This window comes from Bubalus kerabau, chromosome 8 (assembly GCF_029407905.1).
Source record: "Bubalus kerabau isolate K-KA32 ecotype Philippines breed swamp buffalo chromosome 8, PCC_UOA_SB_1v2, whole genome shotgun sequence".
Classification (NCBI taxonomy): Eukaryota; Metazoa; Chordata; class Mammalia; order Artiodactyla; family Bovidae; genus Bubalus; species Bubalus kerabau.
In genome coordinates, this window is record NC_073631.1 from 84,430,255 (window position 1) to 84,454,481 (window position 24,227).

General features: G+C 38.3%; 2 protein-coding genes across 4 annotated transcripts in view; one reads left to right on the plus strand and one right to left on the minus strand.

Moving 5' to 3' along the window:
• RALA (RAS like proto-oncogene A) overlaps positions 1-24,227 on the minus strand; it is a 61,708-nt gene that overhangs the window by 14,063 nt on the left and 23,418 nt on the right. The window contains exon 1 of one of the 3 annotated variants that reach the window (XM_055590761.1): positions 13,328-13,447. The exons of the other annotated variants lie outside the window; for them this stretch is intronic. The gene's annotated coding sequence lies outside the window, so the exon portion shown is untranslated. Of the gene's footprint in view, positions 1-13,327; positions 13,448-24,227 lie in introns of those variants that run through there. 3 annotated transcript variants of the gene reach the window in all.
• On the plus strand, positions 10,484-10,844 carry LOC129659423 (cytochrome c oxidase subunit 7C, mitochondrial-like). Its single transcript, XM_055590762.1, has one exon. The coding sequence runs from the start codon at positions 10,575-10,577 to the stop codon at positions 10,764-10,766; it is 192 nt and encodes a 63-aa protein (XP_055446737.1). The 5' UTR covers positions 10,484-10,574; the 3' UTR covers positions 10,767-10,844.

A 24,227-nucleotide genomic window follows, 5' to 3' on the forward strand; every position in this document is an offset into this window, starting at 1 on the left:
CAAGGGTGACTCCTGTGATGAGGCAGCATTTGAGCTGAGATCTGAATTTTATAAAGACACCAGCCAGCTCTGAGGGAAGAGCACTCTAGACACAGGAAAAGAGGTCCAAGACAGGAGAGGGTGTGCCACATTCTCGGGGCCAGAAGAAGGCCAGAGTAGATGGAGTCCATGAGTATCAGGGAGCATAAACAGGAGGTGAGACAGAGAGGGAGCAGAGACTAAATCATAAAAAGCCTTGAAGGCCATGGAAAAGTGTTTTGAGTTTGATTATAACTGTAATGGGAAGCCTCTGGAGAGGGTGTAAGCAAGACTGTGACATAATTTCATCCATTTTTAAAAATTACCATGGCTGGTGTGTGGAGAATGAATGGAAGAGGTGCAAGGGCTGAAAGCACAGGAATCTCTCCCACAGGCCATGACTAAGTTTGGCAGATGGAGGCTGCCAGTGACCTTGGGAAAAGTCATTTCATCAATGAGATAGAAACCACAGCTGAATGGGTTGGGTTGAGGAGAAAGCAGAAGGTGCAGAAACAAACTCGGAAGACAAATGGAGAAACTGGGCCATAGATGAACACAGATTTTAGTGTAGGTTGCTTCTTAAATATTCTTAAGGGATATGACAACCATTTAGAACAGGCAGAAATTAATGATGAAGAAGAGACAGTGCCTCTAGGAGCAAAGTGACCATTAGTTGCAGACCAGAGGAGTAGGGGCCCAGGGCACACAAGAGCAGGGACACTGCTTCCTTCGTACCAGGTGTGGTGGTAAAGCAAGACGTACAGGCTGCAGGTAGATCTGGCTATTTATTTAACTGCATCTGTATTTCCTCAATTAAATAGGACTCACAGAGCAATTTAGTGAGGGAGTTGGAATTCAAAAGTAAGCCTGTCTAGATAAGATCAATGGAACATTGATCAGGATATACAGAAATAGATCCAAGTACAGACTATAGTTTAGTGTGTAATAAAGATGGCGTTTCGAGTGGGGGAAGGAAGCATGAAGGATAATTCACATGGTAATGGGACAACTGGTGAGCTCTGGGAAAAAAAAAAAAACTGTTAAGTGTATCAGAGGTTTAAATGACACAATGAAATCACGAAAGCACCAGAAAAAAAAAAATCCCACAAAATTTCCGTTTTATAATCTTAGAATGGGAAAGGCATAAAGTACTATCTAAAACCCAAGTCATAAAATAACTTTGATAAGTTTTACTACTTAGAACAATTTATATGTGGCAAAAACGTCTATAAGCAGAATAAAAAGATAAACAGAGGCAAATATTTTGTGATCCATTTCAAACAGGTAATTTCTCGACATTAAAAAGTTACTACAAATAAAATCAACAATAAGACACAAATGGCTCTAGTAGGTTCAACCTTGCTTATAAAAGAAATACAAATAATAATCTTAATAATAATCTAATCAATGGAGACTCAATTGTTTTACCCATCAGATTGCTATTAATATGTTTGCAAGGACCAGTAAACTATCGCCTCCTTGGTCTACTTTTTATATGGTCTGTGGCTAAGAATGGCTTTACATTTTTAAAGGGTTGTAAACAAAAGAAAACTAAGAAGAATATGCAACAGAGAACGTGGACAGCAAGTCTAAATAATCTTTTCTTTCCTCTCATCTACAGAAAAACCTTGTTCCTTCCTGGCAGACAAACAGGCACATTCCTTCTCTGCAGTGGAAGGATAAACCGGAAACACGAACTAATTAGTAACCACAGGAAAAGTTTGTGTTGCTGTTGTTTAGTTGCTAAGTCATGTCCAACTCTTCTGCGACCCCGTGGACTGCAGCTTGCCAGCTCCTCTGTCCATGGGATTTCCCAGGCAAGAGTACTGCAGTGGGCTGCCATTTCTTCCTCCAGGGGAACTTTCTGACCCAGGGATTGAACCTGTGTCTCCTGCATTGGCAGGCAAGCTGTTTACCGCTGAGTCACCAGGGAAGCCCACACAGAAAAACAGATGCTCTTTACCCACTGATATGGAGGGAGCCAAAATATACTGGTAAAGGGAAAAAATATAAGATGCAGAACAATACACCTTGTAAGCTATGAACTGCATAAAAAGATGAGAAAAAGGGGATTTAGAAGTTCACTTGTTTATCTACCTGAAAGAATATAAAAAATGGTAACCCAGGGTTGCCTGTGAGAATGGAAACTAAGTCACTGGTGAACAGACCTGGGATAACGGCATTTGGCTAACCACCATTTTGATTTTTGTATAATGTGAATGTACAACTTGTTTTTAAAATCAAAATTAGTCATACAATAAACTAATAACGTAAATCTGCTTATTTCCCACGTGCACTTGGTAAAAATATTATTAACTACTTTCCTGGCACATTAAACAAACTAGGAATTAGAGAACTGAACCTGAATTTTAACTTCTTGGAGAAGTTAGACTTCTCATGGAGAAATACGACTTCTCCATGTATGTGTATGCATTTGTGCTTTCCCTCTGCAAGTAAAGAGTTAGGGATCCCTGAACTTCAAATTGCTTGATTTGGTTCCTCAATTACTTTCTACCTCTTACTGTTTAAAAAAAATTATTTTTTAATTACACAACTGCCTCCTCCCTGTCACCTTTGGGGTAACATTTCATCCCCATGACTTACTTTTTTCCTGCAAGTGTGTACCTGTTAATCCCTTCACTGTTTGTTCCCTCACCCCCATCCTGGCAACCACCAGTCTGTTCTCTGTATCTATAAGCTTCATTTTGTTTTTTTCTAGATTCCACATGTAAGTGAAATCCTATAGTATTTATCTTTCTCTGACTTATTAGCATAATGCCCTCAGGGTCCATCCATGTCACAAATGGCAAGATTTCACTTTTTTTTAATGGCTGAGTAATAGATTACATTGTACATATATGCCACATTTTCTTCAACCATTAATACACTGATAAACGCTAAGGTTGCTTCCACGTCTTGGCTACTGTCAGTAATGCTGCAATGAACGAGGGGGTGCATATATCTTTTAAGTATTTTCATTTCGTTTGGAGAAATACCCAGAAGTGGAATTGCTGGATCATATGGCAGTTTGAGTTGGTCAGATGGCATCACCAGCTTGATTGACATGAGTTTGAGCAAGCTCTGGGAGCTGGTGATGGACAGGGAAGCCTGGCGTGCTGCAGTCCATGGGGTCACAAAGAGTCAGACACTACTGAACAACTGAACTGACAGCAGTTCTATTTTTAAAAAGTGATGTCCCAGATCAACACTGTAAAATCTATGGTTATGGGTGGCCTTCAAGTTTTCAACCTTACTGCATATCTCTGCTTCACCCAGAAGCTAGATACCTACACCATGCTCACAATGTTGATTTAAATGATAAATTACATGATTTTTTTCCTCCCTGTCTTCCTCCCATCCTCCATTAACAAATACACTCAGTGCTTGCCTTATTAAAATACATAAGGCACAGTTCTAGGGTCTGAGGATGTGAAGCTGAATTCCACAGGCCTAGGTCCCTGCCCTCCTGTGTTTAGTTAACAGGTACCCATATTGTCTTAAGGGACTTCCCAGGTAGCGTGGTGGTGAAGAATCCACCTGCCATTGAAGGAGACACAAGAGATGTGGGTTTGATCCCTGGGCCGGGAAGATCCCCTGGAGTAGGAGATGGCTACTAACTCTAGTATTCTTGCCTGGGAAATTCCATGGACAGAGGAGCCTGGTGGGCTACAGTCCATGGGGTTGCAAAGAGTTGGAAAGGATTGAGCAATTGAGCGCACACACATTTACCAAATTAAGTTTCCTGTCACTGTAACAAATACCACAAATTTGTAGGGGTTTTTTGGGGGGCTCCAAAACCACTGCAGATGATGACTACAGCCATGAAATTAAGACGCTTGCTCCTTGGAAGACAAGTTATGACCAACCGAGACAGCATATTAAAAAGCAGAGACATTACTTTGCCAACAAAGGTCTGTCTAGTCAGGGCTATGGTTTTTCCAGTAGTCATATGGATGTGAGAGTTGGACTATAAAGAAAGCTGAGCACCAAAGAATTGATGCTTTTGAACTGTGGTGCTGGAGAAGACTCTTGAGAATCCCTCGGAGAGCAAGGAGACCCAACCAATCCATTCTAAAGGAAACTGGTCCTGAATATTCCTTGGGAGGACTGATGCTGAAGCTGAAACTCCAATACTTTGGCCACCTGATGTGAAGAACCGACTCACTGGAAGACCCTGATGCTGGGAAAGATTGAAGGCAGGAGGTGAAGGGGATGACAGAGGAAGAGATAGTTGGATGGCATCACCGACTCAATGGACATGAGTTTGAGTAAGCCCCAGGAGTTGGTGATGGACAGGGAAGCCTGGCACACTGCAGTCCAAGGGACTGCAAAGAGTCAGACATGACTAAACAACTGAACTGAAAACAACACAAAATATATCGTCTTAAGAGCTCCTGTTGTCAGAAGTCCGAAATGAAATTTCAGAGGCTAAATTCAAGGTGTCAGTAGGGCAGGTTCCTTCTGGAGCCTCCAGAGGCAAATCTGTTCCCTACCGCTTCCACTTCTAGGGACTGGCTTTCCTTGGCTCCTGGCTGTACCACCACCACCTCTGCTTCTGTGGTCATGCAGCCTTCTCCTTCACTGCACTCAAACCTTCCTCTGCCTCCCTCTTACAGGCAGACTCATGATGAGGAGACTTGTGATTACATTTAAGGCCCACAAGGATAATCCAGAAAATCATCCCCAGATCCTTAACTTCATTACACCTGTACCCTTTGCCACAGGAGTTAATAGTCAAAGGTTATGGGAACCATGGATATCTTGTAGTTGGGTCATGATTCACCTTGCCACACCAGTAGGAAGTTGGTCACAGTGCTTTAGACCATAGATCTCCAACCGAAACTCGAAGGTCTCTATTTTAAACTTTATGAAAATTTCTAAGTGATCAACCTAGTTCTCCAATAAGGAATACTCTACCAAGTAAAGTCTCAAACAATACTCCTTGTCCACTAAAAACAATAAACTCAATGATCTTTTTATTTCCAGAGTTCATTACTACCTTTTTTAGACTTTCAAAATAGAGACACTTATCATTAGACTTTAGTTTAATAAAACCATTAGCTGGTAGAAATTCTTACTGAGAGATTCCTTGTTAAAAAGAGATTAAATGAGAAAGAAGAATGGAACTGGAGGAATCAACCTACCTGACTTCAGGCTCTACTACAAAGCCACAGTTATCAAGACAGTATGGTACTGGCACAAAGACAGAAATATAGATCAATGGAACAAAATAGAAAGCCCAGAGATAAATCCACGCACATATGGACACCTTATCTTCGACAAAGGAGGCAAGAATATACAATGGATTAAAGACAATCTCTTTAACAAGTGGTGCTGGGAACTCTGGTCAACCACTTGTAAAAGAATGAAACTAGAACACTTTCTACCACCATACACAAAAATAACCTCAAAATGGATTAAAGATCTAAACGTAAGACCAGAAACTATAAAACTCCTAGAGGAGAACATAGGCAAAACACTCTCTGACATACATCACAGCAGGATCCTCTATGACCCACCTCCCAGAATATTGGAAATAAAGGCAAAAATAAACAAATGGGACCTAATTAACCTTAAAAGCTTCTGCACATCAAAGGAAACTATTAGCAAGGTGAAAAGACAGACTTCAGAATGGGAGAAGATAATAGCAAATGAAGCAACTGACAAACAACTAATCTCGAGAATATACAAGCAACTCCTACAGCTCAACTCCAGAAAAATAAATGACCCAATCAAAAAATGGGCCAAAGAACTAAATAGACATTTCTCCAAAGAAGACATACAGATGGCTAACAAACACATGAAAAGATGCTCAACATCACTCATTATCAGAGAAATGCAAATCAAAACCACTATGAGGTACCATTTCACACCAGTCAGAATGGCTGCGATCCAAAAGTCTACAAGTAATAAATGCTGGAGAGGGTGTGAAGAAAAGGGAACCCTCTTCCACTGTTGGTGGGAATGCAAACTAGTACAGCCACTATGGAGAACAGTGTGGAGATTCCTTAAAAAACTGGAAATAGACATGCCTTATGATCCAGCAATCCCACTGCTGGGCATACACACTGAGAAAACCAGAAGGGAAAGAGACACAAGTACCCCAATGTTCATCGCAGCACTGTTTATAATAGCCAGGACATGGAAGCAACCTAGATGTCCATCAGCAGATGAATGGATAAGAAAGCTGTGGTACATATACACAATGGAGTATTATTCAGCCATTAAAAAGAATACATTTGAATCAGTTCTAATGAGGTGGATGAAACTGGAGCCTATTATACAGAGTGAAGTAAGCCAGAAAGAAAAACACCAATACAGTATACTAACGCATATATATGGAATTTAGAAAGATGGTAACAATAATCCTGTGTACGAGACAGCAAAAGAGACACTGATGTATAGAACAGTCTTATGGACTCTGTGGGAGAGGGAGAGGGTGGGAAGATTTGGGAGAATGGCATTGAAACATGTAAAATATCATGTATGAAATGAGGAAAAAAAAAAAAAAAAAGAGATTAAATGAAACATCTCTTTCCCCTCCAATCTGAACAGCCCATGAAAGGCTACGATCATGGAAGTTCAGTTCCGAGCGAATCATTACAAACCATTACTAAGCACCAGTAGGTAGAGGCCAAATTAGTGACTCATTCTCCAAGTGAAAACTGGTTCATACAGACAACTCCCAAATGACAATCCCTATCTGCATTAAGAATACCTGCTCAATAAAGAAATTTAGTAGAAAATAAACAATTGAGTTAAAATATACTTGATCAAGAAAGCAAGATACACAATTCTAATTTGAAAGGGATTTGAATCTATTCAGGTTTATTACCAGGCTCAGATACAGACAGTATCACTGGTGTATTTTTCCAACCATTTAAAGAACATGTCTTATTAATACAATTTAATATTTCTCAGCATACAGAAAGCCTCCAAATTCTTTTTTGAGAGCTAGTTAAACATTGATGTAAAGTTCCTAATAAAGAGAGACTAAAGGAAAAGCAGACTGGTGATCTATAATGTAAATATGATGCAAAAGTTCTAAATAAAAAATGTTAGAATTCAGCACATTAAAAGAATAAAAGTAACCAGGTGGGATTCAACCGGATTCAACCAGATACACAGGATATCTTTACATTTTAGAAAATCAATCTAATTCTTTACATTAATAGAAAAGTCACAGATTATACGATCTGGAATGATATCTGATAAAATTCAAAGTCCACTGCTTATACCAATGATGCTTTCACAGTGAGGCCAAAAGAATCAACTGAAAAATTACTACAAATGAGAGATTTCAAAGGTAAATGGTTATATAATCAAAACATTATGTGAAAAATAAATTTCTTTTCAAATAAGCAGTTAGAATATAAATGGAAGGCTCAATTTACAACAAGACTCACAAAAGAACACATAACTAAGAATAAAATGGACAGTAAGATATTCATGAAGACAATTTAATAACAATACTTAGGTAACAGAAAGGGGGACTAAATGAAAGTAGATCCTGTTCTTGGGATAAGATTGTATATTGGTAAAGGGATAAAACTCTAATAGGAAAGATGATTAATTTCTAATATATAAAAATTACTTCACAATGAAAAAAAATTTTGACCATTGAGTCGAGACACAAAGGACCTGACTTAGGAGTCATCTGAACTATTTCCTAGCTTTCTTCACCCTTAAATTTGTGAAGATAATTTCTGATGTTAAAAGCCAACTTTAACATTTTCTTTTAAGGCAAGCTGATTACATACAATAATATTGCCCTTTTTCTGAGCTTTGATAAATGTATACAGTCATGTACCACCACCACAATCTAAGCCACACAACAGTTCTATCACCCCAGAAGGTTTTCTCTTGCCTCTCTGCAGTCAGTTTCCTACGACCACTCCATCCCATGGCAGCCACTGTGGCAGCTACTGACCTTAGTTCCTATTTTCCAGAATGTTATATATAAATGGACCATATTGTGCATAGCCTTTTGTGCCTGTTTCTTTCACCCAGCTAAGGCTTTTGAGATATTCATATTGTTACACGTATCAGTAGGATGTGCCCTATTTTTTTTTTTTTTTAAACTGTTGGACAGTATTCCATTGTCTGGAAGTAGCATAATTTATCTATTCACATTTATTCAGGGCGTTTCCATTTTAAAAATTTTATGAATAAAGAAGCTATAAACAGAGGTGTACAGGTCTTTGTATACCTATCTGCTTTCATTTCTCTCGGAGTACCTTGGAGTGGGAATGCTGAACTGCATGGTACGTAAATGAATGAGACTTCCAGTTGCTCCCCGTCCTGGTACAGTCACAGCCTCAGGCTTTTCATGTTAGGTGGTCTATTGGATGTGTAGTCGTAATTATATTGTGGTTTTTAATTTGCATTTTCCTAATGACTAATCATGTTCGGCATCTTTTAATGTGGTTACTTGCCATTTTATGTTCTTGGAATTAAAATCTTTGGCCCATTTTTTAAAATTGGTCTTTTTTTTTTTTTAAGTGATTCATAAGAGTTCGTTGGATATTCTGGAATCGAATCTTTTACCAGAAACATTATCTTGAAAGTATTTCTCCCAGCCTGTGGCTTATCTTTACATTTTCTTAATATGTTTTCTGGAGAGTAAGAAGCTTTTAATTTTGATGAAGTCCAATTTATCAATTTTCTGTGTTTCATATTTTGGGAGTCCTAATCTTTGATAATTTTTAAATGGCAAAGAAGCTACTATAATTTGAATATTTATAAACAAAATCTTATTACTTAGTTATTATTAAAAAGAGAAAATGGAAGCACATCCAAGTGAAACATAATATAAGTAGTAACTGACACCCTGAACTCTTAGAAGGTCCTTCTTTATTTTAAGGTATTTGATCAGCTCAAAAGAAGCAACAAAGTCAGCAAGTCCCTGAGGTGTAATAACTTAATATTTTCCAATAATCCAAACTGCAATGAATAAGGAGAACACAAAATTATAACAAAGACTGAACTAAAAAAAAAATTACATTCTGTTTTAAGGGTTAAGATGACTTAACAATTTGCCTTGTCTGCACAATAAAACTTATTTATCTGACTTGCCAGACATGTTGTCAGACATCAAAGCACAGACTCAAATTCAGGGAAGGCTCAAAATTACTTTATTTCCTTCGATCTCAGTTTGTTTGTAAAACTAAGGTTAAGATGAATGGCACCTGTAAGATGTCTAAATACACATCATTTAAGTATGGGTAATGTAAACATTCAGGCATCTTTTTAGAAGGCCCTACCTTTATATGCCAGGTATATTCAGTCCCCATCAGTATTAAGTTACTACCAGCAGCACAAAGGCAAAGCCCTCACCACAGTTAAGACTAACAAAAAATGTCTAGAGCTCAGGAGACAGTCACGACTAAGTTGACATTTGAAAGACAAAGCATCAGCAGATGAGGTGAACTTTGGGGATGGTGGTGAGAGATGAAGCTGTAAGTAAAACTGACTAAAAACAGAAGTTTACATGCCAGGAATTTCGGTTTTTTCCTCAGTGATAAAGAATCTGCCTGCAATCCAGGGTTTGATCCCTGGATCGGGAAGATCCCCTGGAGAAGGAAATGGCAACCCACTCCAGTATTCTTGCCTGGAGAATCCCACAGACAGAGAAGCCTGGTGGGCTACAGTCCATATGGTCACAAAGAGTCCGACACGACTGAAGCGACTGAGCACGAACGCACTCAAAGAGAACCACCAGGAGTTTTTAAGTCTAAGAGTACGACTCAGAAGGCAGGAAGAACAGCTGCAAGGCTACAGGGCAACGGTGACTTGAGTGTGGACTAGGGAGAAGATGGTGATGGATTTAAGATGTTAAGATAAAAAACATCAATCAAATCTGGGGACAGATTAAATGCGAGGGGTGAAGGGACAATTCAATTCAGAGTACCCAACTTCCCTTTTAAGGCTAGAGTTGATCGGGGTAAGGAAAGGAAGAGAAACAAGCGGCCTTTTTAGGGGAGTGGGGGTGTGTGAAAAGAGTTGGTGCTAGGAAATGATGGAAATCGATACTGATCTTTTACTAGATCAAAATATTTTAAAAGAAGAATATAAGTATAGTATAGTATAGTATAAGCAGTTTAGTCTTATACTAAGTATAGTCTAAGTATAAGCAGTTTTCTCACTCCAGTCCCAGAGGTTTCGCTACCACGCTATGACTTGATTTCAGCAACGCTGAGAAATAAATAACAGGGTGGAACCTGAAAGGTGGAAGAGAAACACTGACCAACTATTATTTACAGCTATTTTAACATTTGTCTTTGAACCCCTAAATGTGTTTTAAAAATAGGATTATGTAGAAACATTTAATAATTATTAATTATAAGAATATATGTTTTGCTTCTGCATTCCTATGCTAACTATGGCAAGATACATAACAATAATCTTGAGTTCTGAACCAGGTGAGTATTTTACCTATTTGAAAATTCAATACAGAGTTAGAGGAGCAAGGTCGTGAGGCAAGGAGCGGTAGGTTTGCAGCCACCATTTCTTCCGCCTCCGGTCTCTGGATCTTTTGTAGAGCGTCCAACAGCGCTATGTTGGGACAGAGCATCCAGAGGTTCACAACCTCAGTGGTTCGTCGGAGCCACTGTGAGGAGGGTCCAGGGAAGAACCTACCATTTTCAGTGGAAAACAAGTGGAGATTACTAGCTATGATGACTTTGTTCTTTGGGTCTGGATTTGCTGCACCTTTCTTTATAGTAAGACACCAACTGCTTAAAAAGTAATCCATGAGACAGATAGGAAGAGGAGCATATTAAGAGGTGTAGTCTCTTAAAAGGATCAATCCCTTGAATTCAGCATCCTAGATATGTTTGTGAATAAACTTATAGCATAAATCCTTAAAAAAAAATTCAATACATATTATTTACTGAACTTAACAACTACAAAATTAGATGAATAGTCAAAGCCTAAATAGAATAAAAAACTATGATTTATGTAATTTATACCTGCTTTATATTCTATTGCATCTGAGCTATAAATTGGGTGTATAACTACTGCTATTTTGAATTTCTCTGATATATTTATAAACCTGATATTGGCTATGAAAACTGATTAAAAAAGTGGAACCAGATAAAAATAACAGAATTATCCATGTCTTAAGGATCCAACTTAAAAACAGGGCATTTGATTAACTGAATGACATTAAAGTGTAAGTTGCTCAGTCATGTCCGACTCTTTGCAACCCCATGGATGTAGTCTGCCAGGCTGTTGTGTCCATGGAATTCTTCAGACTCGAATGCTGGAGTGGGTAGACATTCCCTTCTCCAGGGGATCTTTCCAACCCAGGGATCGAACCGAGGTCTCCTACATTGCAGGCAGATTCTTTACTGTCTGAGCCCCATATCAAACTACATACTAGAAGAAATACTGACAAAAAGTTTTAAATGTAAACAGCTGTTAGCAAACGAAATACTTTAGAAGAATCTAAGCATGGCCTCTGGTTTACATGAAGACATCTGTCAGTGCCCACTTTGCAATTCATGTTTCATTAAGTTATTAGCTCTCTCTTTGTATAGTGGCTTCCCTGATCTTTTGGTTTGCTTTTGGATTTTCTTTCTGTTTCTTCTTCTTATGCCCATTTTCTGAGTCAACATATATTTATTAAGGACCAGATACTGTGCTAGGCATTGGGAGGGGCTGGTGGGTGCGTATACAGATGAGCAAGTCAGAATCCCTGACTTCAAGATCTTACAATAAGTGACAGATGTGGGGGGAGGATGTTATTAAGTTGCAACACATTAAGTTTGCCCTCTGCATCCCTTTCCACCTGCTTTTTCTATGTTCTTTTGGTTAACTTTATAGCTGCCATTTTTATTTTTGAATTTAATTTAATCCCATCATCCTATAGATATAGCAAGTCTACTTAAAAACTCTTATATAAGACATTATGGCTGTTTGAGTTCTTCTAAATGGATAACCATCTATTTCTACATTTAAAATACTTTCCATGAGGCATATTTTAAGGAACTGTAATGAGTTAATGGATTGTTTAAGGTTTATTAGATATACTGGCCAATGCTTTTCAAAAGTGCTATACAGTCATTCACAACACTCCTATTAGGAATGAAGATTCTTTTAAAAAAATCTGCTAATTATATAATGGGGGAATGATCTCACTGTTTCTAATTACACCTTTGATTACATGATGAGGGTGATCATTTTTTCCATGTTCTTATGAATTCTGTGAATCATATCCTTTACTCATCAGGCAATAGTATCTCATATTACACTTCTTATTCTTTCACGTCTCCCCTAGCTAGGCTTTCTTTCCTCTTGTTTCCCAGTTCACTGTAGCAGGTTTCTTCTGTAGCTGGGTAGATCTGCTACCATGACAGATCAGCAGAGGTAACAGACTCTATTACCACTGGCATTTTAGTGGAAATGCCTTACTTCAGGGTTCATGGGCAAGGAACAGGTTGACAGGTAGGATCATTTTCCAGATATCAAAATAAGGAGGGTATTATCTGGGGCACTAGCTCGTGCATCAGAACTCCTAGTCCTCCTTAGGCTGAGAGTTTAAAAATAAGGTTTTTTGAAAGCAGATTTCCAAAATCAGCGTGGTAACCAATGTTGCACAATCTTTGCATGGATTGGATGAGTGGGCAGCATATCCAATTAGCTCTTAATATATCCTCTTTTACTTACTACCATGTCCTAGCATCTCTTCCACTCTCTGCTGCTACAGACTCAAGCTGGAAGTCTCTTCAGGAGTCTGTGGGGAAAGAGAGACTGCATTGGCAGCTTCCCTCATGGCTATGCTTCACTGGGGCTTTCTCCACTCTGGTTCATCCACCAGTACCATCTGTCTTCTGGAACCTGGAAAGTGTCTGCTTTGCTGATGGTCACTCCATCTGTTCCCACTCTCAGTTATGGATTTACAAATTTCTGCCTGTAAATTTTTCCCCTCTGTCATTTCACAGGGAGTTGGGGCTACAGAGGAGTAGCACACATTAGTTTAGTCTGTTGGCCTTCCCTGTAAATGACTTAAAACTCAGAGTTGACTTGACTTGGAATCCTCAAATATTCCAAATTTTAAAACTATGAAAAGCTGTATTAAAGACATCTAATTATAAGAATTATAAGAATGTTCATACTACCTTACAATTACGCTCATTTCACATACTAGCAAGCTGATGCTCAAGGTACTTCAAGCTAGGCTTCAAAAGTACATGAACCAAGAACTTTTAGATGTACTAGCTGGGTTTAGGAAAGGCAGAGGAATCAGAGATAAAATCGTCAATATCTGTTGGATCATAGAAAAAGGGAATTCCAGAAAAATACCTACTTTTGCTTCACTGACTTTGCTACAGCCTTTGCCTGTGTGTAGTCGTCACTCAGTCATGTCCAACTCTTTGCGACACCACAGACTGCAGCCCACCAGGCTCCTCTGTCCATGGGGATTCTCCTGCAAGAGTAATGGAGTGGGTTGCCATGCCCTCCTCCAGGGGATCTTCCCAACCCAGGGATTGAACCTGCATCTCCAGCCCTGTAGGTGGATTCTTTACTGACTGAACCACCAGGGAAACCCCAAAGATACAGGCTGCAGATTGGTGGTGGTGGTTTAGTCACTAAGTTGTGTCTGCCTCTTTTACCCCATGGACTGTAGCCTGCCAGGCACCTCTGTGCATGGGATTCTACAGGCAAGACTACTGGAGTGGGTTGCCATTTCCTTCTCCAGGGGAATCTTCCTGACCCAGGAATCGAACCCAGGTCTCCTGCACTGGAGGCAGATTCTTGACTATGTAGATCACAACAAACTATGGAAAATTCTTAAAGAGATGGGAATACCATGCCACCTTATCTGTCTCCTGAGAAACCTGTATGTAGGACAAGAAGTAACAGTTAAATCAGACATGGAACAACAGACTGGTTCAAAATTGGAAATGGAGTACATCAAAGCTCCACTATATTGTCACCCTGCTTATTTAACTTATATGCAGAGTACATAATGAGAAATGCCAGGCTGGATGACTCACAAGCTGGAATCAAGATTTCTGGGAGAAACAACAACCTCAGATATGCAGATGATACCACTCTAATGGCAGAAAGAAAAACTAAGATCATGGCATCTGGTCCCATCACTTCATGGCAAACAGAAGGGGAAAAAGTTGAAAGCGGCAGACCTTATTTCCTTGAGCTCCGAAATCACCGTGGATGGTAACTGTAGCCAGGAAGTTAAAAGATGCTTGATTCTCAGAAGAAAAGCTATAACAAACCTAGGCAGTGTATAAAAAAGCAGAGACATCACTTTGCTAACAAAAGTCCATATAGTCAAAACTATGATTTTTCCACTAGTCATGTATGGATGTGAGAGTTGGACCATAAAGAGATTGAGTGCCAAAGAACAGATGCTTTTGAGCTGTGGTGCTAGAAAAGATTCCTGAGAGTCCCCTGGACAGCAAGGAGATCAAACCAGTCACTAAAATGTTCACTGGAACTGTTGCTGAAGCTGAAGCTCCAATACTCTGGCCACCTAATGCGAAGAACCCACTCACTGGAAAAAACCCTGATGCTTGGAAAGATTGAGGGCAGGAGAAAAAGGGGGTGACAGACGATGAGATGGCTGGATGGCATCAATGGACAGGAGTTTGAATAAACTCCAGGTGATAGTGAAGGACAGGGAAGTCTGGCGTGCTGCAGTTCAGGGGTTGCAAAGAGTTGGACATGACTTAGCTACTGAAAAACAACAACAGCTCTTTCAGAGACCACATGCTGAGTTTCTGTTTTTGTGGAATTGGGGCATCAGTCGGACACAACTGAAGCTACTTAGCAGCAGCAGCAGCTAATTCTTTCAAAGGAATAACACGGAGCTGCTGAAAAAACAGAAAGAAAGAAAGAAAGTATAAACTACTAACCTTTGAAATTCTGACCTGCTACGCATGGTACCACCCACCTCTCCAGACAGGTTAACATCTTGGTATGTTCTGTAAGATGCTCACTGTTAAGTATGGCCTAACAAATATACAGGAAATATCACTTTTTCAAATAAAAACCTCCTTTGACAATGAATATATTATCTGAACTCATTTAATGACAACCTGAATATTAAACTTGTTTACCACAGGTTCACTTCCAAGGGCTATCTATCCTGAATGCTGTTGAATACTCATCTTACCCTTAGTGTTGATCACCTTGCCACGCATGTATGAAGTACACAGGCATGGACGAATAGACTTAAGCTGCCTCATCAAGTTTTCACGATCATAAAAATAACATGTGGTCATCATATATAATGTGGAGAGAAAAGAGAAGAGGGGAAAGGTCACTTGTGTGCTCCTGTCATCCAGGGTTAGTATTTCTCAATTTTTATCTTACAGGTCTATCTTACAAAAAGCATTCAACCAGTCAAGAAACTAGGAGGAATATTCTAAGAACAGAAAAGAAGAAAAAAAAGGAGATTAAAAGACTCATAATACCTGGAAATGGTACAATAAACACTGGAGGAGAATGAATAGTTTCACTTAGTGAGACACTTTTTCAATTACCTGATTATCTCATGGAACTCTCAAAAGGCTTTATGATCTTTATTTCTGTGAGAAAATTCACAGAGTTTCAAACTAACCACACACACAGAGTTTCAAATTAACAAACCCCAAATCTCATTGCTGATATGGAGCCAGGATTTTTTAAAAAATCCAGATCCTAAGTGTTTACCATCTAAAGTTTACTACCACTATGGAAGAAAATGTAAGAATGATCTTTGTACAAGGTTTGGGGCACAGACAGGTTAAGATGCAATTTCTTTTAAACATAAAAAGATAATTTTCATGGGTGGCACAGAAAAGGTAGCCAAATCATTTTATTTGGGTAATAATAGTGGTAACAAAAGAGCAGTAACTGTACCCAAAAAAGCCATATCACAATATCACAATTGCATTTATGAACACAGAAATTTTATAAAACATGAACACCTGAATTTTACCTCTTAATAAAAGAGTAATTCAGTTGAGTCAAATGTGTTTTATCCTAGGAATACAATAATAGCTTGATACTAAGAAAGCTATAAAATAACAGTCACATGATTAGGCCCAATGAGAAAAGCCATATAATTACCCAAAAAAAAAAAAAAGAAAAGAAAAAGGCATCAGAAAAATTCAGCAGGACTTGTTGATAAAATATTCATGAGTTCAACACCAGAGGTTACCCACTGTTGGTGCACATATGTATTTCTAATGAAATGCTTCATACACAGCTTTAAGAGCCATTTTTATACAGAATTCATTTTTATACAATATACTTCTCTTTTTTTTTTTTAATATATAAAGTGTATTTGCCACTAGAGCAAGCTCATTTCATGTGCAGAGAACATGATACGGGGAGGTAGAAAAATGACTCGCAATTCTCTTTTCTGGGTTTTAATATGCTTGTCTACAGCCACCAAGGAACAAAGTAAAAAATTTTGTTCATCATTTTGGACTTACCTAGAGCCCACTTACCCAGATTTCAAAACGCTGGTCAATCATAAGAGTATAACACACAAATTACCATCCGTGAACAAAGACAGATACTTTCAAATGAAGCTGCTTCCCTTTTTGCTTGGTTACATTAAAATTATGAATCATGTAGGTATGCTACACTGTGAGTCACGTGAGTCAGGATAAGTTACTACTCAATTGTAGCCTGCTTAGTGCTGTTCATGCTCTTTTTCATGAAAAGGCAAAAGTGCATTTGAAAAGTACAAAATTCTAAGTTATATGAAAGATAATGTGGTGCTACAAACTAGGAGGAAAAAAAGATTTTGGAATTCCCTGAAAATCATGAAAATGTCTTGTAGTGCTTAGATTTTTCTTCCCAAGATTAAGTATTGATAAATCTTAACCTGAGGTTTGATCATATCTCAAAGTAAAAAAATGACCATAATTTGTAGAGCCATAAAATTAAAGTTTCAGTTAATGATCAGACAACTGACTATATAAAAAACATACAGGTCTGTATTAAAAAGAAACTTCTACATTAAAAGAAAACTCACCTGAAGGAAACATTCTCTCATAGGTGGTTTTAAGATGGAATATGAATTAGAATCATCTGGGGAGCTTCATAAAAATGTTATTTACCCAGGACCCATGCATGAAGCTTCTCATTCACTGGTCTAAGACGGGGACAGTGTATACATATTTTATAAAAAGCTGCCTAGGTTAATTCCAGTTGCATCCTAGTGATGGCTAAGAATCATTGCTCTCTATGTCTATCCATAAAGTTGAACTGCATGACACTGCCAACATAAGGTTTCCCTTTTTACATACAAAAATAGCAATTTCATATGATTCATCTGATAGAAAGTGGTCAAGTGGCCAAGGATTAAAAACAGCCAACACTGTATGACTTTGTACCAGGCACTAAGTTCTTTATCCTTGTTGCTGAAAGGTTGGTAACACCAGGCAACAGATGAGCAAAAATAAACCCAAACTTCACATGACAAGGTAAGAGGGACAGAGGGGCAGCTGAGAAAGAAGATGAACTGAGTTAGAGATGAGGCCACAGGGCAAATTACTGTTATGATTGGGATAAACAACACTGGGGTGGGAGTTCCCTGGTGGTCCAGTGGTTAGGCTCCTCTGTCCATGGGATTCCCTAGGCAAGAAAAGGCTTCAACTAACACAGAGGACAATGATCCAAGAGATAACATTTGGAAGGTCCACGCTCCAGAGAAAGTGAGATTTTTCCTGGAGATCTCATTCAATACAATATCTTTTGGTATAGTAATCTACTTTTTCCAATTTTACATGTGATATGATTTTTTTTTTTAATTTTATTTTTAAACTTTACATAATTGTATTAGTTTTGCCAAATATCAAAATGAATCCGCCACAGGTATACCTGTGTTCCCCATCCTGAACCCTCCTCCCTCCTCCCTCCCCATTCCATCCCTCTGGGTTGTCCCAGTGCACCAGCCCCAAGCATCCAGTATCGTGCATCGAACCTGGACTGGCAACTCGTTTCATACATGATATTTTACATGTTTCAATGCCATTCTCCCAATTTTAACAAGTTACTTTCATTTTTACCTAAAAGTTTTACCACAAGATATTTTTTAAAGTCAGGTAAATAAAATGTAACTGAACCACAGATGAATTCTTAAAATAATCCCCTCATTTTTACATATGAGGAAACAGGGCTTGCGAAGAGTAAAGTCACTTGCAAGAAACTCAGCAGAAACTTGTGACAGAGTTAAAAATGGCACTCACCCAGGATGGCATGATCCAGCAGATTCTATGTATCTGTGCCAGTGTAGTTAGATCAGATGTGAAATCACTGTGTTCTCCCAAATGACATTTGAAGCAAATATCCCTTATCCACTCTGATTCTTTTACTCTATCCCCAAATCTGGGGTTCAGTTCAGGGTGTGAGTTGAGCATGTTTGTTCCACTGAGTAACTGGTACCCACTTACAGGTCTCCACGTTCACCAATCCACCAAACTGGAGGGTTGAGTTAAAACTAATGGAGAAATTTAACTCACCTGAGGGACTGGCTTCAAAGTAATATAGTGGTTTTATGCTATGCCAGGTGTTCAAAAACATGGTCTTGGTTACACAGTGACAGGTGTTGAATGATGACAAAGAGACTTACTACAATAGACTCTGTAACAACAAAGCATTCTGGTTGCCAAAGTGGCTGCTGCTCATAAATTACCTTTTTTCCTTTTTGGGTTCTTGCTGTAGTTAAGAATCAGTAGTGGCCTCACAGAGAACCATAACTAACCAAATTACTGAACCTAACTCTAAAGGTTTGAAAGGAGAAACATTTTAAGGCTCTTACATGTTATTTTATAAGATTTCATATTGGGAACCAGCCAGCATGAACAGATGAGACCTGCATTTGTTCCAGTTCTAGCAGACTAAATTCTTAGGCCTAAATATAGTTGTCATTCTCATAAAATCAAGAAGTAGTCAGAAGCGAGAAAATTCAAATAGTTCTGAACTTTGAATTGCTAGTTATATTTCAGTTGACGGGCTACGACTGTAACGTACAAAGCACGGGAACAATTTATTTAAGATATAAGAATAGGGTGATCCTGTCACCCCCAAAAGCTATATACATACTAAAATACCAAATGGACTGACACAAATACTCTTATTATTAATACTGTCTGCCTTTTATGTAAGCACCACCTACCACAATAAAAAGTAAAATTAGTTTGACATGGCTTACTTAAAATTCTCCAGATCCATGCTGCTTCTGGGTTAAAATTTAAATTTCTTAATACTGTTTTACCTATATTATCTGTCCCTTTTATACTCTTCTCCACTAAACCTCATATACCTGAATCCTGATGCATTTTTCAATTTCTACGAATGAAATATGTATGGACAATTTGGGGAAGTTTGAATTAAGTGATAACGAGTGAAGTGGATTTGTAGGTAGTTGAACAACATGGTACCGAGGAAGGTTAACAGATCCTACGGGGACTGGCATGACATGTTACTGTCTTGAATAAAGAAATACAACGCATGGTTGAAGTGAGTTTACAATCATCATAACATTTTCTGGATGTTATGTTCAGACTCACACATCTGTTTTTTAAACAGCAGTAATAATCTGGAGTTCCAGTATGAAGAAACGATTGAGGAATGGGGGTAGAAAAATTGTGGCTATCAAAACTTTATCCAACTACTGTGTTAGCCTGTATCATTTTAAGAAGTTTATTTTTAACAGCTTTGAGGTATAACATAATAAACTGTACATATTCAAAAATTTGCCTTATTATAATTCCCTCCTTCCCACTCCCCCACCAATACATCAATCTGCTTTCTGTAACTATAAATAAGTTAGCATTTTCTAGAATTTCTAGAATTATGTAATATGTACTTAATCTGGCTTCTTTCGCTCAGCGTAATTTTGAGACGCATCCCTGTTGTTGCTGTATCAATAACTCATTTATGCACAGTATGCCACCAGTATGGGTACACCACAATTTATTTATCCACTCACCTGTTGATTTACATATGAATTTAGTTTTTGACACCCCCTGACAAAGGTGAAAAAGGAAGTGTGGTTTAAAAAAAAATAAAAAGCATCAACAATGATAACCACAGAACAAATTAGATATCCATATACCAAAACAAGGACTTAGATCCATATCTTCCACCACACACAGAAATCAAGTCAAAATGTACCCATTCCCATATATAAAACCTAAAACTAACTACAACACTTCAAGAAGAAAGCATAGGGTTAAATAGGTATGTGGTCTTGAGTTAGGCAAATTTCTTACATATAATACCAAAAGTAAAACCCACAGAAGAACTAGTACTAACTATATCAAGTATGAGGTTCTGGTTTTTTCTCTGACTGGGTCATCTGTATCACTACTAGCTTTTGCTCTGTTATTTAAATTATTTTTCTTGTGTTTAGAAGCAAGGCATACTTGTAATGACTGTAACAGACTAATTTGGATTCCTGAAGCTGATTCCGCTCTTGAGAATAGTGGTGTTTTTTCTCCTTTTCTTTTACTTTTGAGAGGAGGGAGGATTTCTGTTATCAGTCCTTTTATTAAAAAATAAAACAAAATACTGAACAATCTTTAACAGGAAGGCAGATTGATACTGTATTCCAATTCCTGGATCTAGTTTAGAAAATGCGTTCCCCACCTGGTGCTCCTGGGAAGGAGTGCAGGAGACACGGTATGTAACTCTGTCCTTTGTGAAGCTGCCTCTTTCCCCCACCCCCGAGTGTGTCCAGTATTTGATGAATTTCATGAAAGTAGGTGAAACTTGACTTGCCTCTTTTCTAGGATGCGCTATATATGTGACTTTCAAGGAAATTTGTTTGCCACTGGACAATCTTTTTAAAATTTCTAACTTCTTTCATTGATAAGTGAAGGACAGTACTGCACCTTCTGAAATATATTAAATGGATTAAGCTAATAAAAAAAAATTTTCCTGTCCAACAACAACAATAAAAAAGGGAAGGTAAGCCACAGACCAGGAGAAAATTTTTAGAATTTAAAACTAAAATTACTGGGTAAAGAGAAAGGCAGACTTTGGCTTACTGGCAGGAACTCAAAAATGAACTGAATTGTATGTAAGCTACCATCAAAGAATTCAAGCAGAGAAAGAAAGGGAAATAGAGGAGACTGAGCTGATTAAATTTAAATTCTTTCTTACTCTATAAATATACATTTTAGCTATTTATAAGATGACCAACTTAATGCATATTTGATATCATATTAAATCAATGATAAAAGAAGTTCTTGATCCATAAAACCTGATAAAAATGTTTTCAGTTAGAACATTTTTTGCCTAATAGGGTGATGTAAATAAATGTGTAAGTAAAGATTCTTTACCATCTGAGCCACCAGGGAATCCCTTAGAGGTTCTATCTAAACAGAACCTCTTAGTGAAGCATTCCTGGCCTTCTCTTCAGGCCTAGGTGGGTAACTCCTCACTGCTCAGTAGTCCAGAGCATTTTGGACAAAACTTCTTCCAGTGCTTCCCACCACATTAATTATTGGGAGTTTTTCGATAGCAAAGAGCTCCCCACCTCCAATTGTGTAATCTCAAATTTAGCACAGTATCTAGCAAATAACTAGTATATACATATACAGTTGAAAAAAAAATTAAATTCTTGAAAATGACCTTGGAGAATAGGTAATCAGTACTGGTAAAATTCTGAGACATTCATTCCCCTTGGAAGGCTGGCGCTAGTTAAGAACTGACTGAGGTGATGGAGAAACCAGCCACAGAGAAAGGCAGACTGCTCCCATATCTGATAACGCCTTGTTGTATTACCTGGAATTACAATGCATTATGCAGTATGGACAAACTGAACACTGGTCTCAGAGGCTAAGTTAGCTTTTATGAGACTAATGTTGAAAAAGAAACCCTGAAAAAAAGAAAATGGAACTGTCAGATAATTCTGCTGAGATGAGCTGATCTGTCATGCAGTTTTCTTAATAAATACAACCATGTCAATGTTATATAACATTTAATTACAAAGAAATTCAGTCTTCTGATGACAGTCATTTACTAAAATCACTATAGCAAATTGCAAATCTCTACAAAACTTTTGCGCTTCTTACCTTATATACATATTGCAAGGTTAGATGGATTAGACCCATGTTCTGTTCCTAAATCCAATCCAATAGTTTTACTTATGTAAGCTATGTTTACAGTAACTGAATTATTTTCACAAGTTAACTTGACATGTGAATATCCTATTCCCCTTTGAGAACTCAATAAAGTTCATGGAACCTCAACACAGAAGACCCACCATGGTTCTAGTTAAAAATTAATCTAAATGCTATAAAGCTTATACCTAGTTACTGCTTTTGCTGAATTTTTAGTGGATTATCAGCAATAACTGCTTTAAAGAAATATGGCTGGCATAGAGAATTGATAATGAGGATATTTACTGTAACATTATGTGTAACAAAAAATGAAGAATAGCTGTAAAATAGAATTATAAAACAATTATTAAAAAGTGACACTGAAAAATGTTCACAAAATATGTGAAAGTAGCTTACAAATAGGATCTATGTATAAACTTTTAAAACAGGTATGTACTAGTACAGACAGGAAAAACATTAGATAGCAAAATGAAAATCTGGTATGAGTAATCTGAGGGCTTCCCCAGTGGATCAGCAGCGAAGAATCCGCCTGCAATGCAATCAAGATGAGGGTTCGATCCCTCAGTTGGGAACATCCCTTGCAGGAGGAAATGGCAACTCGCTCCAGTTTTCTTGCCAGGAAAATTCCATGGACAGAGGAGCCTGGCGGATTACAGTCCAAGGGATTGCAAAGAGTCAGACATGACTGAGTGACTGAACAAGCACGCAAGAATAATCTAAACAGGGGAACATGAAAATTGTTTAATTTCCAGAGCTTTTCATTTATTTCTCTGCTAGTTTTTTTTTTTTTAATACCATGAATACTGCTTTTACAACCAGGAATAAAAAAGCTTATTAAAAAAACAGAAAAAATATTTAAAACAGTGTCTGTGATTGGGCTTTAAGAGACTCAAACCATCACAGGCTGCTTTGGGCAACTGTGAGGAGAGGGACACACACAGCAAAGCTGCAAGTACACAACACACTGAACTCTGTAGACAGTCAAGCCCATCTGCGGTAGGCAGCCTCCAGGAGGAGTCCCAACAACTCCCGCTTCCCGGCATTCACACCCTCATGTAGTCTCTTCCTATACCATACCAGCCTTGATCTGTGTGATCAATGTAGTACAGCAGAAATGAAGGCACGTCACTTTCTAGAACTGGTAATAAAAGACTGGAAGCCTCCATCCTGGACTCTCTTGTAATTCTCTGCATGGGAAACTATGCTGTGAGCAGTCATATGTGAGAAGCCCAAGTGGCAAGGAACGGAGGTCTCCTGCCAACAACCCTGTGAGCAGGATAGGAAGCCGACCCTCTGGACTTAGACAAGCCTAGGTGCTCGCAGTCCTGGCTGCCACTTTGATTACAGCCTCCTACGAGCCTGAGTCAGAACTATACAGCTAAAGCTACTTCCGATTCTTCCCCCACAGAAACTGTGAGATAGTTAAGAGTTTGTTGTTTTAAGCTGATAAGATTGCAGTCATTTGTAATGCAGGAAGAGCTGACTATATACAGTTAGCTTACAGCTTTGGAGACTATAGAGTCCTAAGAACTCATCTCAGGAAAAAAGCACCTAGGCTATAGCTCATTTTGCTCAAATTCATGGTTCTGATTTTTCTCTTGGTCTGACCCAAATCAGAAAAGATATTTGAATACCTTTGCAAAAGGTTCAGCTCCTTCGATTTGACTTCTACTGCCTTCCTTCCCCCACTCCTATTTCATCCCATCTTCTCCTTTAGTTACTATAAATCTAGGGTCACCAGACTCCTGTAAAGAGCCAGATAGCAAATATTTTAGGCTTCTCTGGAGCAACAACTCAAGCCTGCTGCTGTAGTTGGAAAGTAACCATGGACAATATCTAAATAATTGGGCATGGCCTTGTTCCAATAAAACTTAAAAGCAGGCAGTAGATGGAATTTGGCTGCAGAATTGTGGCTTGCCAACCCTTGCTATAAATGAAACTGATCAAGATCCTATGAGACGAATGCTTCTGCTCATGCAGCACATCCCATTTCCTCTGTTGATTCAACAGACACTGTTCCAGAAATCCCCCACCCTCCCAATTTGCCCCTCTGTACTGGATGCAAACATGTTATTCTCCTATCTTAAAAAATTCTCAACCCTACTTCCATTTCTTAAA

Excerpts from the sequence above, each read along its gene's own strand:
- LOC129659423 (XM_055590762.1), top strand. The coding sequence starts at position 10,575 with ATGTTGGGACAGAGCATCCAGAGGTTCACAACCTCAGTGGTTCGTCGG.